This window comes from Anomaloglossus baeobatrachus, chromosome 3 (assembly GCF_048569485.1).
Source record: "Anomaloglossus baeobatrachus isolate aAnoBae1 chromosome 3, aAnoBae1.hap1, whole genome shotgun sequence".
NCBI classification, from domain to species: Eukaryota; Metazoa; Chordata; class Amphibia; order Anura; family Aromobatidae; genus Anomaloglossus; species Anomaloglossus baeobatrachus.
Genome location: NC_134355.1, coordinates 619,112,143 through 619,131,545, shown reverse-complemented (window position 1 = coordinate 619,131,545; position 19,403 = coordinate 619,112,143). Strand labels below are relative to the sequence as shown.

Sequence of the window (19,403 nt, the reverse complement as noted above, 5' to 3'; positions counted from 1 at the left end):
GAAGACGCTAGGATCCAGGACTCAATGGCCACACAGTCAGGTTGAGGGCCGCAGAATTCAGATGGAAAAACGGCCCTTAAGATAGCAAGTCTGGTCGGTCTGGTAGTGCCCACGGTTGGCCGACCGTGAGATGCCACAGATCCGGGTACCACGACCGCCTCGGCCAGTCTGGAGCGACGAGGATGACGCGGCTGCAGTCGGCCCTGATCTTGCGTAACACTCTGGGCAACAGTGCCAGCGGAGGAAACACATAAGGGAGCTGAAACTGCGACCAATCCTGAACTAAGGCGTCTGCCGTCAGAGCTCTGGGATCTTGAGACCGTGCCATGAACGCTGGTACCTTGTTGTTGTGCCGGGACGCCATGAGATCGACGTCCGGCACCCCCCAGCGGCAACAGATCTCCTGAAACACGTCCGGGTGAAGAGACCATTCCCCTGCATCCATGCCCTGGCGACTGAGATAATCTGCTTCCCAGTTTTCCACGCCTGGAATGTGAACTGCGGAGATGGTGGAGGCCGTGGCTTCCACCCACAGTAGAATCCGCCGGACTTCCTGGAAGGCTTGCCGACTGCGTGTGCCGCCTTGGTGGTTGATGTATGCCACCGCTGTGGAATTGTCTGACTGAATTCTGATCTGCTTGCCGTCCAGCCACTGCTGGAACGCTTTCAGGGCAAGATACACTGCCCGTATTTCCAGAACATTGATCTGAAGCGAGGACTCTTGCTGGGTCCACGTACCCTGAGCCCTGTGGTGGAGAAAAACCGCTCCCCACCCTGACAGACTCGCGTCCGTCGTGACCACCTCCCAGGATGGGGGTAGGAAGGATTTCCCTTTCGATAATGAAGTGGGAAGAAGCCACCACCGAAGGGAAGCTTTGGTCGCCTGCGAGAGGGAGACGTTCCCTGTCGAGGGACGTCGGCTTCCTGTCCCATTTGCGAAGGATGTCCCATTGAAGAGGACGCAGGTGAAACTGCGCGAAAGGAACTGCCTCCATTGCTGCCACCATCTTCCCCAGGAAGTGCATGAGGCGTCTCAAGGTGTGTGACCGACCTTGAAGGAGAGATTGTACCCCTGTCTGTAGTGACCGCTGCTTGATCAGCGGAAGCTTCACTATCGCTGAGAGGGTATGAAACTCCATGCCAAGGTATGTCAGCGATTGGGCCGGTGTCAGATTTGACTTTGGAAAATTGATGATCCACCCGAAACTCTGGAGAGTCTCCAGGGTAGCGTCGAGGCTGTGTTGGCATGCCTCTAGAGAGGGTGCCTTGATCAACAGATCGTCCAAGTACGGGATCACCGAGTGACCCTGAGAGTGGAGGACCGCTACTACAGTAGCCATAAACTTGGTGAAAACCCGTGGGGCTGTTGCCAGGCCGAACGGCAGTGCCACGAACTGCAGGTGTTCGTTCCCTATGGCGAAGCGCAAGAAGCGCTGGTGCTCTGGAGCAATCAGTACGTGGAGATAAGCATCCTTGATATCGATCGATGCAAGGAAATCTCCCTGGGACATTGAGGCGATGACGGAGCGGAGGGATTCCATCCGGAACCGCCTGGTCTTTACGTGTTTGTTGAGAAGTTTCAGGTCCAGGACAGGTCGAAAAGACCCGTCCTTCTTTGGGACCACAAACAAGTTGGAGTAAAAACCATGGCCCTGTTGCTGAAGAGGAACAGGGACCACCACTCCTTCTGCCTTCAGAATGCCCAGCGCCTGCAGAAGAGCCTCGGCTCGCTCGGGAGGCGGGGATGACCTGAAGAATCGAGTCGGGGGACGAGAGGTGAACTCTATCTTGTAACCGTGAGACAGAATGTCTCTCACCCAGCGGTCTTTTATTCGTGGCAGCCAGGTGTCGCAAAAGCGGGAGAGCCTGCCACCGACCGAGGATGCGGAATGAGGAGGTCGAAAGTCATGAGGAAGCCGCTTTGTTAGCTGCCCCTCCGGTGGTCTTTTTAGGACGTGACTTAGACCGCCATGCATCAGAGTTCCTTTGCTCTTTCTGAGGCCTTTTGGACGAGGAGAATTGGGACCTGCCCGCGCCCCGAAAGGACCGAAACCTCGACTGCCCTCTCCTCTTTTGGGGTATGTTCGGTTTGGGCTGGGGTAAGGATGTATCCTTTCCCTTGGATTGTTTGATGATTTCATCCAAACGATCGCCAAACAATCTGTCGCCAGAAATTGGCAAACTGGTTAAGCGCTTTTTGGAAGCAGAATCTGCCTTCCATTCCCGTAGCCACAAGGCCCTGCGGAGTACCACCGAATTGGCGGCTGCCACCGCCGTACGGCTCGCAGAGTCCAGGACAGCATTAATAGCGTAAGACGCAAATGCCGAGGTCTGAGTGGTAATGGACGCCACTTGTGGCGCGGACGTGCATGTGGCAGCTTCAATTTGCGCTTGACCTGCTGAGATAGCTTGTAGCGCCCATACGGCTGCGAATGCTGAGGCAAAAGAAGCGCCGATCGCTTCATAGATGGATTTATACCAGAGCTCCATCTGCCTGTCAGTGGCATCCTTGAGTGAAGCCCCATCTTCCACTGCAAGTATGGATCTAGCCGCCAGTCTGGAGATTGGAGGATCCACTTTGGGACACTGAGTCCAACCTTTAACCACGTCAGGTGGAAAGGGATAACGTGTATCCTTAAGGCGCTTAGAAAAACGCTTATCTGGACAAGCATGGTGATTCTGGACTGCCTCTCTGAAATCGGAGTGGTCCAGAAACATACTCGGTGTACGCTTGGGGAACCTGAACCGGAATTTCTCCTGCTGAGAAGCCGACTCCTCTGCTGTAGGAACTGAGGGAGAAATATCCAGCATTTGATTGATGGATGCAATAAGATCGTTCACTATGGCGTCCCCGTCTGGAGTATTAAGATTGAGAGCGCCCTCAGGATCAGAATCCTGATCAGCTACCTCCGCTTCATCAACTCGAGATTTCCCTCGCTGAGACCCTGAACAATACGATGATGTCGAGGGAAAATCTAAGCGAGCTCGCTTAGTCGGTCTGGGGCTGGGGTCTGTGTCAGAACCCTCAGCCTGGGATCTATGAGATACCCCGGGAGGACATTGTTGGTCCAACTGAGGGGGGCCAGGGAACAAAGGTTCAACAGAGTCCCTGTGCTGAGATACCGGCCTGTACTGCAAGGCTTCTAGTATCTTAGCCATAGTCTCAGAGAGTTTTGCAAACTCTGTCCCCGTCACCTGGACATTGTCAGCAGGTGGCTCCCCCTGGGCCCCTCTTAGCAGAGGCTCTGGCTGAGTAAGTGTCACAGGGCCCGAGCACTGTATACAATGAGGGTCAGTGGAACCTGCCGGCAGCGGGGTCGTACATGCGGCGCAGGCAGCATAATAAGCCTGTGTTTTGGCACCCCTGCCTTTTGTGGGCGCCATGCTATTATCTTCCCTGAGCAACACAATAGGGTATATAGCCAGAAATCAACTGTGCACTATACAGTGTAAAATAAACATATAATGTTACACTACTGCACAATGGGGCTAGCACCACAGGTGCTGCTTACCACCCGCTTAAAGCGGTTGTGATGCCACCAGAGTCCCTGTCTGGGTCTCCCAGATTTTGTCCCCCTCTGCAGCGTCCGAGGAGCTGACAGGAATGCGTCCTGAGGAGAGGAGGGAGCCGTGGGCGTGACCCAGAAAGAGCGGGAACTGGTGCCTGCACTGTGCACAGTGAGGGGAGTGGAGTATGCAAAGCATGCTCCAGCCCTCAGTGCTGCTCGTTCTGTGCAGCTTCCCGCCCTTCCCCTGCCTGTCAGGGCTATGGGCGGGAGGAAAGGAAACTAGGCCGCAAAAAGCCGGGGACTCTAGTAATAAACGCGGCCGCCGTAAAAGCGCGGCCGGCGTGGAAGTCCCCGGCGCACTACAAGTCCCAGCCGCGCCGCAGTGTTTCCAAGGCAGCGGCGGTCAATGCGGCAGTCCCTATACATAAACACACTCAGCAACGCTGAGTGTATAATGGCACATATTAACCCGGTCAGCGCCGCGGTCCCCGGTGCACTAGCACACCCAGCAAAGCTGGAGTGTTGCTGTGCGCGGTCCCCACAGGGATACAGAGTACCTCCAAGTAGCAGGGCCATGTCCCTGAACGATACCCGGCTCCTATCCAGCAGGCTCCACAGGAGTTGTGGATGAAGCACGGTCTCATGTGCCTGGAGACCGATAGGATCCCACTTCCACCAGAACCCTGAGGGGGATGGGGAAGGAAAACAGCATGTGGGCTCCAGCCTCCGTACCCGCAATGGGTACCTCAACCTTACAACACCACCGACAAGAGTGGGGTGAGAAGGGAGCATGCTGGGGGCCCTATATGGGCCCACTTTTCTTCCATCCGACATGGTCAGCAGCTGCTGCTGACCAATCTGTGGAGCTGTGCGTGCGTGTCTGACCTCCTTCGCACAAAGCAAAAAACTGAGGAGCCCGTGGGAGCACGGGGAGTGTATAGGCAGAAGGGGAGGGGCTTAACACTTTTGAGTGTAATACTTTGTGCGGCCTCCGGAGGCATAGCCTATACACCCAATTGTCTGGGTCTCCCAATAGAGCGACAAAGAAAAGTATGTATATGAAATGTATATAATGTGGATGATGAAAAAAACCCCAATCTGGAAGGTGACAATATCTCACAGATAAATAAATATGCGGGCTAAGTAATTTATTTATAATATTTATTTTGTTATTATTTAATTTTTATTAATCATATATATATTTATGTGTATATTAATGGAAGGGGAGGGGGAGAGGGGGGGGGAGGGGGAGAGGGGGGGGGGAGGGGGAGGGGGGGGGGGAGAGAGGAGGAGGAGGAGGGGGGAGGGGAAGGGTAATTGGGAGAATGGACAGGGTAAGTAATTAGAAAATGTATCTCAAATCAGAACGATAGTTCAGGCCATGCGGATGTCTGGTATTTAATTTAAGTATCCACTTAGCCTCTGTGTGTAAAAGTGCCTGAAACCAGTCCCCTCCTCGAAATGGCTTGGGAACAAATTCAACACCAGTAACTGTGAGCGACGAGAAATCTGCTGAATGGTGTTCCATGAAGTGTCGGGTGAGACCCGACAGCGAACGTTTTTGTGATGGAAGACTATTAGAAGTAATTGGTTCAAGGCGAGATGTTATCCTAGTGTGTTCAGATATCCTAGTCCTTAGAGGTCTGGATGTACAACCAATGTAACTCATGTTACAGATAGAACATGTGGCTTTATACACTACATGAGTAGTGGCACAATTAATAAATGTGTTAATCCTATAGTCTGTATTATCAACATTAGTAATGGTTTTGGTGTTATTCATAAATTTACATAGACCGCAGCGATTGGAATTACATTTGTAAGAACCTGAGACACTAAGCCATGTTTTCTTAGGGTTACGAACTGTATAAGCGGTCGGAGCGACCATGTTACCAACTGTGCAAGCTCTCTTCGCAACAATATTAACTCCCTTAGAAAGAACAGACCTCAATGTAACATCCTGTTCAAGAAGGGGAAGAAATCGCAAGATCGCATCTTTAATGTGGAAAAAATCCACGCTATATGGAGTAGAAAAAGTGATCTTCTCCTTGTATGCGGTGGGTTTAATGCGGTCTAGTAACAAACTAAATTTTTGAAATAAAGGATGGTTTTTTACTTTTAACCACGAGGATTTGTGCTGGACCCTCCCTTCGTTCCATTTTCCCATTACTTTGGCTGGCCTGGACCTTCCAGCGGATCCGTGCACTCAGGAGATCACAGCAGTGGAGTCGGCAGGTGAGCTGAAATATCTTCATTTCACGTCTACTTCCCACTTTCTACCTGTGGCCGCAAGATGAATAAAGCAGCCACTCTAGTCTAAGGTTATGGCTCTGCACATTCGAAGCGAGCAGAGCACAGTGCTGAACCCCGCTGTCTCGTCAGTGACATCGACTTTGCTTTGTGCAGCAAGTCGCAGGGGAGAGCCTGGTGATAATAGTGGGAGGGGAAAGTGCAGCAAAGTGCAGCAAGAAGCACGTATACCCCGCCAAAGATGTGCGGGGGGAAAACCTGGATACACAGAAATAGGAAAAGCAGCATCAGCGCCCCGAGGACAAGCCTGTGTAAAGATAAAGATAGATGCTGGTAATTAAATGATCGTGAAGGCAAACAAAAATCACACTAGATCACTACAGATGCAATCAGAACATGTGCACAACACTGAAAAGAAAGGAGAGTGAAGATTATATTCATGCACGAGCCTCAATTATATATATATCACACACACACACACACACACACACACACACACACACACACTAGCTGTAGTACCCGGCGTTGCCCGGGATAGTAACTGTGCGTCTGTCTGTCTCTGTGCGTCTGTCTGGCTCTGTGCATCTGTCTCTTTCTATCTCTGTGTGTGTCTGTTTGTGTCTCTCTCTCTCTGGGTCTGACTCTTTCTCCGGTCTGTCTTTGTCTGTCTCTCTCTTTCCTTGTCTGTCTCTTTCCCAGTGTGTCTTTCTGTCTGGCTTTTTTTTCCCCTGTCTCAGTCTGTCTCTTTCCCTCTGTGCCTCTTACTCTGTCTGTGGCTATGTCAGTCTGTCTCTCTCTATCCGGCTCTCCACCGACATCATATTACCTCACACATAAGCTTCTTATACTATTAATTTCCTTTGTTCCTATAGCAACCAATCAAAGCTCCTATTAATAGCCTGTAGCTCGCAGCTCCATTCAGTTTAATGGAGGCAGGTTTTTTGGAGAGTAACTAAAGCGCGGGGTTAAATTTTCTTGTCAAAACATAGTCTATGACATTCCCTGAGTCACATGAGGCGTCTGTGCAAAATTTTGTGATTGTAAATGCAACGGTGCAGATTTCTTTAGCGGACATACATACACACAGTCATACATACATACACACTCAGCTATATATATATATATATATATATATATATATATATATATATATATATATATATATATATATATTTATTTATACAGAAGAGGCATCTGTTCGCTTTCATTCGAAGCAGGCACCATATCCCTTTGAAGACTCTCTGTGGAGAATTGGACACTAGTCACCCAATACTCAAGTACTACTAGAACTCCTGTCCCTGACGCCATTACAATGGACACTCTCCTCTCTTTTCTGTACTATACATATTGATTGCACTTATTGTGATCTAGTTACAGGTTTTTACCTTTACCATCATTTAACTATCACCACCTCCCTCCACCCTTATACCGGCTTGTCCTCTTTTTTTAGTATTCATGCTATAATATCTGTTGACCATAAAACTCCTTTAGGGCTCATGCACACAAGTACATTACACAACAAGACTGGATCCAATGCTACAAAATCAGGTAAGAGGTTTCTCATTTCACAGACCGGATCAGGTCATGTTCTTGGCTCTAAAAATACAAACCTGGGAGAGAAGAATAAAATCACCACCATGAATCCTTGTGTGCGAGACTGCAGCGACATATTAATTGTATAAACAATTACTGTGCAGTAATGAACACTAACATGAGGGAAATGGGGGTTACTTATCTGACAAGTCAAAAAAAGGGAATTTTGTTTACTTACCGTAAATTCCTTTTCTTCTAGCTCCTATTGGGAGACCCAGACAATTGGGTGTATAGCTTCTGCCTCCGGAGGCCACACAAAGTATTACACTTTTAAAAAAGTGTAACCCCTCCCCTCTGCCTATACACCCTCCCGTGGATCACGGGCTCCTCAGTTTTGGTGCAAAAGCAGGAAGGAGAAAACTTATAAATTGGTCTAGGGTAAATTCAATCCGAAGGATGTTCGGAGAACTGAAGACCATGAACCATAAGAACAAATCAACATCAACAACATGTGTACACAAAAGAACAACCAGCCCGAAGGGCACAGGGGCAGGTGCTGGGTCTCCCAATAGGAGCTAGAAGAAAAGGAATTTACGGTAAGTAAACAAAATTCCCTTTTTCTTTGTCGCTCCATTGGGAGACCCAGACAATTGGGACGTCCAAGAGCAGTCCCTGGGTGGGTAAAAGAATACCTCAATAAAAGGAGCTGAAAACGGCCCCCTCTTACAGGTGGGCAACCGCCGCCTGGAGGACTCGCCTACCTAGACTGGCGTCTGCCGAAGCATTGGTATGCACTTGATAGTGTTTCGTGAAAGTGTGCAGAATAGACCACGTAGCTGCCTGACACACCTGCTGAGCCGTCGCCCGGTGCCGCAAAGCCCAGGACGCACCTACGGCTCTGGTAGAATGGGCTTTCAACCCTGAAGGAAGCGGAAGCCCAGAAGAACGGTAGGCCTCGAGAATCGGTTCCTTGATCCACCGAGCTAAGGTTGACTTGGAGGCCTGAGAGCCCTTACGCTGGCCAGCGACAAGGACAAAGAGCGCGTCTGAACGGCGCAGGGGCGCCGTGCGAGACACGTAGAACCGGAGTGCTCTCACTAGATCCAAAGAGTGCAAATCCTTTTCACACTGGTGAATTGGATTAGGGCAAAAGGAAGGCAAGGAGATATCCTGATTTAGATGAAAGGGGGATACCACCTTAGGAAGAAATTCCGGGACAGGACGCAGAACCACCTTATCCTGGTGAAAAACCAGGAAGGGAGCTTTGCATGACAGCGCTGCAAGCTCAGACACTCTCCGAAGTGATGTGACCGCCACCAGGAAGGCCACCTTCTGAGAAAGACGGGAGAGAGAAACATCCCGCAGCGGCTCAAAAGGCGGCTTTTGAAGAGCCGTCAGAACCCTGTTAAGATCCCAAGGATCCAACGGACGTTTGTAAGGTGGGACCATGTGGCAAACCCCCTGCAGGAACGTGCGGACCTGCGGAAGCCTGGCTAGACGCTTTTGAAAAAACACGGAGAGCGCCGACACTTGGCCCTTGAGAGAGCCGAGGGACAAACTCTTGTCCATTCCAGATTGTAGGAATGAAAGAAATGTGGGTAAAGCAAACGGCCATGGAGACAAACCGTTATCAGAGCACCAGGATAAGAAAAGTTGCCAAGACCTGTAATAGATTTTGGCGGACGTTGGCTTTCTGGCTTGTCTCATGGTGGCAATGACATCCTGAGATAACCCTGAAGACGCTAGGAGCCAGGACTCAATGGCCACACAGTCAGGTTGAGGGCCACAGAATTCAGATGGAAAAACGGCCCTTGTGACAGCAAGTCTGGACGGTCTGGAAGCGCCCACGGTTGACCCACCGTGAGATGCCACAGATCCGGATACCACAACCGCCTCGGCCAGTCTGGAGCGACGAGAATGGCGCGACGGCAGTCTGACCGGATCTTACGTAGTACCCTGGGCAGCATCGCCAGAGGGGTAAACACATATGGCAGTCGAAACTGCGACCAATCCTGGACCAGAGCGTCCGCTGCCAGAGCTCTGTGATCCTGAGACCGTGCCATGAAGGCCGGGACCTTGTTGTTGTGTCTCGATGCCATGAGATCGATGTCCGGCGTTCCCCAGCGGCGACAGATCTCTCGAAACACGTCTGGGTGAAGAGACCATTCCCCCGCGTCCATGCCGTGACGACTGAGAAAATCTGCTTCCCAGTTTTCCACGCCCGGGATGTGAACTGCGGATATGGTGGAGCCTGTGACTTCCACCCACTGCAGAATCCGCTCGACTTCCTGGAAGGCTTGACGACTGCGAGTGCCGCCTTGGTGGTTGATGTAGGCGACGGCAGTGGCGTTGTCCGACTGGATTCGGATCTGCCTGCCCTCCAGCCACCGATGGAAAGCCAATAGGGCTAGATATACTGCCCTTATCTCCAGAATATTGATCTGAAGGGACGATTCTATTGGAGTCCAGGTTCCTTGAGCCCTGTGGTGGAGAAAAACCGCTCCCCAACCTGACAGGCTCGCGTCCGTGGTGACCACGGCCCAGGTTGGGGGGAGGAAGGATTTTCCCCGAGACAGAGATGTGGGTAGGAGCCACCACTGAAGTGATGTTTTGGTTGCAAGTGAAAGAGAGATGTTCTTGTCGAGGGAAGCCGAACTCTTGTCCCATTTGCGAAGAATGTCCCATTGGAGTGGCTGTAGATGGAATTGCGCGAACGGCACTGCCTCCATAGCTGCAACCATCTTCCCCAGGAAGTGCATGAGGCGCCTTAAGGGGTGTGACTGACTCCGAAGAAGTGACTGCACCCCCGCCTGCAGAGAAAGCTGTTTGTCCCACGGTAGCTTGACTAACGCTGGAAGGGTATGAAACTCCATCCCGAGGTAAGTCAGTGATTGGGTCGGCGTCAACTTGGATTTCGGGAAATTGATGATCCACCCGAACTGCTGGAGAGTCGCCAGAGTGACGGTAAGACTTCGTTGACACGCCACCCGAGAAGGGGCCCTGACTAGGAGATCGTCCAAGTATGGGATTACCGAGTGGCCCTGAGAGTGCAGGACCGCCACGACGGATGCCATGACTTTGGTGAAGACCCGTGGGGCTGTCGCCAGGCCGAAGGGCAATGCGACGAACTGGAGGTGTTCGTCCCCGATGACGAAACGCAGGAAACGTTGGTGTTCGGGTGCGATCGGCACATGGAGATAAGCATCCTTGATGTCGATCGATGCTAGGAAGTCTCCTAGTGACATCGAGGCGATGACCGAGCGGAGAGATTCCATCCGAAACCGTCTGGTTCTCACATGTCTGTTGAGCAGCTTGAGGTCCAGAACGGGACGGAAAGACCCATCCTTTTTTGGCACCACGAACAAGTTGGAGTAAAATCCGCGACCACGTTCCTGAAGGGGAACGGGAATCACAACTCCTTCCATCTTTAGAGCGTCCACCGCCTGAAACAGTGCGTCTGCCTGTGCGGGGGGGTGGGGAGGTTCTGAAAAAACGAGCCGTAGGTCGAGAGCTGAACTCTATCCTGTAACCATGAGACAGAATGTCTCTCACCCATCGGTCTTGAACGTGTGGCCACCAGGCGTCGCCAAAGCGGGAGAGCCTGCCACCGACCGAGGATGTGGCTAGATGAGGCCGAGAGTCATGAGGAGGCCGTCTTGGAGGCAGTGCCTCCTGCGGCCTTTTGGGGGCGTGACTTGGACCGCCACCCATAGGAGTTCCTCTGGCCTTTCTCCGGCCGGTTGGACGAAGAGGATTGGGGCTTGGCGGAGGGACGAAAGGACCGAAACCTCGCTTGGATTTTTCTCTGCTGAGGTCTCTTAGGTTTGGACTGGGGTAAGGAGGAGTCCTTTCCCGAGGATTCCTTAATAATCTCATCCAACCGTTCGCCAAACAAACGTTCGCCAGAAGGCAAACCAGTTAAGAACCTTTTGGAAGCAGAGTCTGCTTTCCATTCGCGCAGCCACATGGCCCTGCGGACTGCCACGGAGTTAGCGGATGCTACAGCCGTACGGCTAGCAGAGTCCAGGACGGCGTTCATTGCGTAGGACGAAAATGCTGATGCCTGAGAGGTCAAGGAAGACACATGCGGAGCAGAATTCCGCGTGACAGCATTAATCTCAGTCAGACATGCCTAGATTGCTTGGAGAGCCCACACAGCCGCAAAGGCCGGGGCAAAAGACGCGCCCGTGGCCTCATAGATAGACTTCACCAAGAGCTCTATCTGTCTGTCAGTGGCATCCTTCAGGGATGAGCCATCGGCAACAGACACAACGGACCTAGCGGCCAATCTAGAGACCGGCAGATCCACCTTGGGTGAGTGCGCCCAGCCCTTAACGACCTCAGGTGAAAAGGGATAACGCGTGTCAGAGTGCCTTTTAGCAAAACGCTTGTCCGGGACCGCTCTGGGCTTCTAAGGCGTCCCCCTCAGGGGTATCAAGGTTGAGTGCGAAGTCAGGGTCAGAGCCCTGAGCTCCCACGTCCGCCTCGTCATCCTGAGAGTCCTCCAGCTGAGATCCAGAGCAGCGTGAGGAGGCCGGGGAAGAGTCCCAGCGAGGCCGCTTAGCCGGTCTGGGACTGCGATCCTTGCAGGAGTCCTCCGCCTGGGACCTAGGGGCTATCCTGGGAGCGCGCTGCGGCGCGGACCGAGAAGGCCCTGGAGGAGACAAACTAACAGGGGCCGGGGCCTGTGAAGAGCCCGATCTGGACTGCAAAGCCTCCAGGAGCTTAGATGACCATTTGTCCATAGACTGTGCAATGGATTGAGAAAGTGACAGAGAGTTTCTCAGCGAAAGAGGCCCATGACGGTGACTCTGTCCCTGCAGCCTGCTCAGGAGGAGCAGGGGGATCTACATGAGCCGAGGGGCCCACAAGTGCCCCGGGCTCCGGCTGAGCAAGCGTGGCAGGGGTCGAGCATTGATCACAGTGAGGGTAGGTGGATCCCGCAGGCAACATAGCCCCACAAGAGGTACAGGCTGCGAAAAAAACCTGTGTCTTAAGGGCTTTGCTCCTTGTGGACGACATGCTGCAAGCAATAATTGTCCCTTAGGAGAGCGACCACTGAGGGTATATGGGAAAGGGTTAAACAGCCGTTCCGAATATATATAATATATGTAGATATATATATATCACGGCACCCTAGGGGAACCAGCAACAGGTGACCGGTGTGGCTTACCAACCGCTGGTGTCCTCCAGATTCCCTGTCGTGGGTCCCCCAGAGCTGTAGAGCTGTGCAGCTGCAGCATACACCGGCAGAATGCCAAACATGGCCGCCGGAGCTCTCAAGGGGGGAGTGGAGCCATGGGCGGCGCCAGCAAAAGGCGGGAATCTGGAGGCCCCATAGTGGTCCATGAGAGGGGAGGGGAGGCATGCAAAGATGCTCCAGCCCTCTGTCGGTAATACCGCCCTTCCCCCTGACAAGCAGGCCCGGGGGCGGGATTTTTCGCGACTAGGCCGCGATGAAGCCGGGGACTAAATTTAAGGCCGTGCCCGAAAAGCAGGCACGGCCGGCGCGGAAGTCCGATGAAAAAACAACGGACGGCGCTACTGGGGAGAGAGGCGACCTCTCTTCCCGTACCGTCCCCCCATGGGTACACAGCGTACCTTGAAGGTGCAGGGCCCGGTGCCTGGGGATGAAAACGCTCCGGTCCAGCAGGTTCCACCAGGGGCTGCGGATGGAGCACGGTCTCAGCACGTGAATGACCGATGAAGCTCCCACTTCTCCCAGAGCCGCATAAGGGATGGTGAAGGAGACGGCATGTGGCTCCAGCCTTTGTACCCGCAATGGGTACCTCAACCTTAACAACACCGCCGACATAGTGGGGTGAGAAGGGAGCATGCCGGGGACCCCCATAGGGGACCTCTTTTCTTCTGTCATACTATGTATGATAAATTTATTTATTTATTTTTTTTTTCTATGAGTGGATGTGTGCCTCCTTCCACACAAAGCATAAAACTGAGGAGCCCGTGATCCACGGGAGGGTGTATAGGTAGAGGGGAGGGGTTACACTTTTTTAAAAGTGTAATACTTTGTGTGGCCTCCGGAGGCAGAAGCTATACACCCAATTGTCTGGGTCTCCCAATGGAGCGACAAAGAAACATTACGTACATAATTCAGTTTTCAAATAATTTGCAATTATAGTATCACAGCAATTCCCACAGCTACAAAACATAAAAGCAAAACTGCTAAATGTAGCATCTTAGCGGAATATCTTCTTGTAAATTAGTGTAAAATTTGAGTATGATTATGCGGATCAAGATTACCTGACTTTGACATAGTCTGACAGCAGCCATCTGTATATTGCCTTTGTAGCATGGGTCATAAACGTCCGGCCTTTAAAGCTCGTCTTCTGCAGAAACCACGGCAGGGCCCCGCAGTGATCTAAGTGGAAACTGAGGGGGGAGAAATGTTAAAAATGACCGACAGTCGAATACAAATACTTTGTGCTCTCACTGACTCGCTCTTACAGATCCATCTGTTCAAATGGGAAACTTATTATCCAAATGTGACTCTGGTAACATCAGGACGTATCTCAAAGGGATTTTCTAATGTAGTAAAGAAGAAGAAAATAAAAAAAAAAAAAAAAACGGATATCACACGTCGTGTCACTGCCTTTGATGCGCATGCAGAGTCCTCATCTTTCCTGGCAGATGGCGGCTCACCAGCAGCTATTAACCTGTTAAATGTCACATAGAGCTGAAGAACAGACGTCTTCTGCCCTTTCGATCATGGATAGTGCACCTCTCTGAAGCTGGGACCCGTACACCCAGCCTCAGAGGCGCCATGATGTGAGTGAATAAATGTGCGCACATGCCAAGATTTGCAAAACACTGGCGATGACGCTGGCTCTTGTAAATCCTGTTATTATGCCCACAGGGACATAACATTTTAAGTGGGCTGACTAGTCTGGGGAAACCAACGCCACATCGACTAGTCAAAGGGATCATTTATACATCATAAATAAACTTTACAAATACTTTTTATAAACATCTGTTTATGTGTCCAAAGTAGCACTATAAAGGGACCGTTAGGCAGGGAATATAGATAGGTAGCTACCAGAACTTAACTTACTGACTTATGAGAAGGAGATCAATCTCTGCAGGATCAATCAAATCAATGTAAGGAAGCGCGTCCATTCCTTCCAGCCCGGGGTGAATGCCACAGTCCAGCTAAGATTAAAAAGAAAAAAAAAAAAGGTTAACAATGATAATGCATAAAATCAGACAGTGAAAGTTCCTTCTGTACCAGCGGCTTGGTGGGAACACAGGTAACCTTAAAGCACCACTTCAGTGCTTTTCTTATGTCACCGCTAGAGTGGTGCTTTAAATCCAAGTCCCTGCCCCCTGTGTTATACTCAATTCTATCCCCCCCCCCCGTTTTACTTTTGTCAGCACTCCGGCTCCCATTTGGCACAAGCGTTTTTAATTAGTAGGAAACTGCAAAGAGCGGTTCTGCCATTTTTGCTCCCAGTTCACGCGCTGGGAGCTTGTGGAAGGTGAGGGTACAGCTCCCTCCACAGAGTGCTGGTGCTGTGTGGTGGCAGTTTTGGGTCAGTGGGGCCTGGAGTGATGGGGACTCTGCCTTACAGCATGGGTGTTGTGAGGCACCAGGTCACCTGCCCGGCTGGTGCATTATCGCTGCTGCAGTGGTTGGTGTACGGTGACGCACTTCTTAGGCATAGATTAGGGAGCCACTCAGAGGTTCGCTGTGACATTGCAGTGGATTTCATAAAGTCTAATCAGAATGTTAAACTAAGAACCTCATGTTCTAGTGTTTCATTTTTGCCTAGTGGCATTAGACCAAAAGTATGATTTTGTGATGTGCGACTCATGTTATTTTCTTTCCTGTATTATACTCACCTTCCACTGGTTTCATCTTCTATCACAGTCACTCTGATTGGTCTCCTGTGATTTGTGACCTGCAGAGGCTCCAGTACTTCATGAAACACCCGGAGGTCACAACTCAATACAAGTCTATGAGAGCCTTGTTCTTGCTCTCATAGACTTGCATTGGGAGCTTGCAACGTAATATCTGGACAGTCACAAGATAGGCTGCTTTCACACATCAGTTTTCTGCCATCAGGCACAATCCGGCAAAAACATGAAAAAAACGGATCCGGCGTCTGTTGCCGCCGGATCTGATTTTTCCCCCATAGACTTTCATTAGCGCCGGATGGTCTTGCATTTCATCCATTTTTTTACGGCAAAATTTACTTGTCCGGCGGCCGGATAAAACGTTGAAGTGAACGTTTTTGTGTCTGGCAAAAAAAATGGATCGCGCCGGATCCGGTGCCGCACAGCGTGTTTTGTAATGGAAGCCTACAGCGTAATACGGCAAAAAATGGATCCGGCCGCTGGATCCTTTTTTTGAACTGCGCATGCTCAGAATCACACCGGATCTGTCAAAAAAATGAAGGAACTGATTCGTTTTTTCGCCGGATCCATCTCATCAGTTTTTTCACTGGATCGTGCCTGATGCCAAAAAACTGATGTGTGAAAGCAGCCTTACATGCACAAAATGGCACCACGGGACCTGAGCGGTGCCAAAAAGAGAATTTTGTTTACTTACCGTAAATTCTTTTTCTTATAGTTCCGTATTGGGAGACCCAGACCATGGGTGTATAGCTTCTGCCTCCGGAGGACACACAAAGTACTACACTTAAAAGTGTAGCTCCTCCCTCTGAGCTTATACACCCCCTGGAGAACCAGATCTAGCCAGTTTAGTGCAAAAGCTGAAGGAGAGTAGCCACCCACAAGTAAAAACAGAGCAAAAACCAGAACAACCGGAGACTTTGTCAACAACAACAGCCGGTGAAAACACGCGGAACAAGAAATTGGCATCAGGGAGGGAGCTGGGTCTCCCAATACGGAACTATAAGAAAAAGAATTTACGGTAAGTAAACAAAATTCTCTTTTTCTTTATCGTTCCTATGGGAGACCCAGACATTGGGACGTCTCAAAGTAGTCCATGGGTGCGAAATAAACAGAAAAACTAAGAAGTAGGCAGAACCTAACTTCACAAATGGGCGACAGCCGCCTGAAGGATGCGTCTGCCCAAGCTCGCATCTGCCGAAGCATGAGCATGCACTTGGTAGTGCTTTGAAAAGGTATGCAGGCTAGTCCAAGTGGCAGCCTGACAGACTTGTTGAGCCATAGCCTGGTGCCTGAAAGCCCAAGAGGCACCGACAGCTCTGGTCGAGTGTGCCTTGATCCCCGGCGGGGGAGGCACCTGAGAACACTGGTAGGCGTCCAAAATGGTCGACCTAATCCAACGGGCTAAGGTCGGCTTAGAAGCAGAGAGGCCCTTGCGCCGACCTGTGGTTAGCACAAAAAGAGAGGTGCACCGCCTAAGAGCAGCGGAGCGAGACAGATAGATCCGGAGAGTACGCACCCGATCCAGAGTATGCAGCGCTTTTTCAAAGCGATGAACAGGAGCCGGACAAAAGGAAGGTAGGGTAATGTCCTGGTTAAGGTGGAAAGGAGAGACCACCTTAGGAAGAAAGTCCGGAGTCGGACGGAGAACCACCTTGTCTTGATGAAAAACCAAAAAAGGTGACTCCGAAGAGAGCGCAACCAAATTGGAGACTCTCCTGAGGGAAGTTATGGCCACTAGAAAGACCACTTTCTGTGAAAGACGAAACAAAGAAACCTCCCTAAGAGGCTTAAAGGGGGGTTTCTGCAAAACCGTGAGAACCAAATTGAGGTCCCAGGGATCCAAGGGCCGCCGGTAAGGCGGAATGATGTGAGACGCGCCCTGCATGAAGGTGCGGACCTGAGCCAGCCGGGCGAGACGCCGCTGGAATAGCACTGACAGAGCTGAGACTTGTCCCTTGAGAGAGTTGAGGGACAGTCCCAGCTGCAGACCGGACTGTAGAAAGGACAGAAGGGTCGGCAAGGAAAATGGCCAAGGAGGATGGCCGGAAGAGCGACACCAGGACAGGAAAATTTTCCAAGTCCTGTGATAGATCTTGGCGGAGGAAGACTTACGGGCCCGAGTCATAGTGGAGATGACTTCAGGAGGGATACCAGAAGCCGTCAAGATCCAGGACTCAAGAGCCAAGCCGTCAATTTGAGAGCCGCAGAATTCAGGCGGAAAAATGGACCTTGTGAGAGAAGGTCTGGACGGTCCGGAAGATGCCACGGCACCTCTACGGACAGAAGGAGCAGGTCTGGGTACCAAGCTCGCCTGGGCCAATCCGGAGCAATGAGAATGACTCGACGGCCCTCCAATCTGATCTTGCGCAGGACTCTGGGCAAGAGAGCTAGAGGGGGAAACACGTAGGACAGACGAAACTGGGACCAGTCTTGGACCAGAGCGTCCGCGGCGAATGCCTGAGGATCGTGGGAGCGAGCCACGTAAACGGGAACTTTGTTGTTGTGACGGGACGCCATTAGGTCCACGTCCGGAGTGCCCCATTTGCAGCAGATTGACTGAAAAACTGCCGGGTGCAGGGACCACTCGCCACTGTCCACGATTTGACGGCTGAGATAATCTGCCTCCCAGTTTTCCACGCCTGGGATGTGGACTGCGGATATGGTGGACTTGGAGTCCTCCGCCCATTGAAGGATGCGTTGTACCTCCAACATTGCCAGGCGGCTGCGTGTCCCGCCTTGGTGATTGATGTAGGCAACCACTGTCGCGTTGTCCGACTGGACTCGGATGTGCCTGCCTGCCAGCAGATGGTGAAAAGCTAGGAGAGCCAGAAGCACGGCTCTGGTTTCCAGCACATTGATCGAAAGGGCTGACTCGGACGGAGTCCAAGTGCCCTGCGCTCGGTGGTGGAGACATACCGCTCCCCAGCCGGATAGACTGGCATCCGTGGTGAGGATCACCCAGGACGGGGCCAGAAAGGAGCTCCCCTGGGACAGAGAGAGGGGCCGAAGCCACCACTGAAGAGAGCTCCTGGTCTGTGGCGACAGAGCCACTAACCTGTGCAAGGAGGAAGGCCGCTTGTCCCAACAGCGGAGAATGTCCAGCTGCAGGGGACGCAGATGGAACTGGGCAAAGGGAACAGCCTCCATTGACGCCACCATTTGACCCAGCACCTGCATCAGGCGCCTGAGGGAATAACGGCGGGGCCTCAGCAGAGAGCGCACCGCCAGTTGAAAGGACTGCTGTTTGACTAAGGGCAACTTCACAAGTGCCGGCAAAGTCTCGAACTGCATCCCTAGGTACGTGAGACTCTGGGTCGGAGTCAGAGTGGACTTGGGAAGATTGACAAGCCACCCGAATTGGGCTAGAGTGGAGAGAGTGAGCGAGACACTCCGCTGACAGTCCACGCTGGATGAAGCCTTTACCAGAAGGTCGTCCAAGTAAGGGATCACTGCCAACCCCTGTAGGTGCAGGACCGCAATCACTGCTGCCATGACCGCAATTGGCACATGCAGATAGGCATCTCTGATATCGATGGATGCCAGGAAATCCCCTTGGGTCATTGAGGCAATGACTGATCGCAGAGACTCCATGCGAAAATGCCGCACCTGAACATGCTTGTTGAGAAGCTTGAGATCCAGGATGGGCCGGAAGGAACCGTCCTTTTTGGGGACTAGGAAGAGATTTGAGTAGAAACCTCTGAACCGTTCCCGGGCGGGAACCGGTACAATTACTCCGTTGGCCTGCAAGGATGCCACGGCCTGTGAGAAGGCGGCGGCCTTGGAGCAGGGGGGAGTAGAGAGAAAAAATCTGTTTGGCGGGCTGGAAGAGAATTCTATCCTGTAGCCGTGGGAGATGATATCCCTTACCCACTGATCGGAGACGTGTTGAAACCACACGTCGCCAAAGTGGGAGAGCCTGCCACCGACTAAGGACGTTGCTGGCGCGGACAGATAGTCACGAGGAGGCTGCCTTTGTGGCAGCACCTCCTGCGGTCTTTTGTGGACGCGCCTTTGGATTTCTGGTCCTTGGCTGAGTTAGTGGACGAGGCCGAGGGCTTAGAGGAGGACCAGTTGGAGGAACGAAAGGAACGAAACCTCGACTGATTCCTACCCTGGACAGGTTTCCTGGTTTTGGTTTGTGGCATGGAAGTACTCTTCCCGCCAGTAGCTTCCTTAATAATTTCATCCAGCTGTTCACCGAACAGCCGGGACCCAGCAAAAGGGAGTCCAGCAAGGTAC

General features: G+C 51.8%; 1 protein-coding gene across 1 annotated transcript in view; it reads right to left on the bottom strand.

Moving 5' to 3' along the window:
- CPSF3 (cleavage and polyadenylation specific factor 3) overlaps positions 1 to 19,403 on the bottom strand; it is a 122,735-nt gene that overhangs the window by 80,481 nt on the left and 22,851 nt on the right. The window contains exons 3-4 of the mRNA XM_075341089.1: positions 14,362 to 14,459; positions 13,554 to 13,682 (exon numbers count right to left, since the gene is read on the bottom strand). Coding sequence (XP_075197204.1) covers positions 13,554 to 13,682; positions 14,362 to 14,459 — 227 coding nt within the window. The remainder of the gene's footprint in view (positions 1 to 13,553; positions 13,683 to 14,361; positions 14,460 to 19,403) is intronic.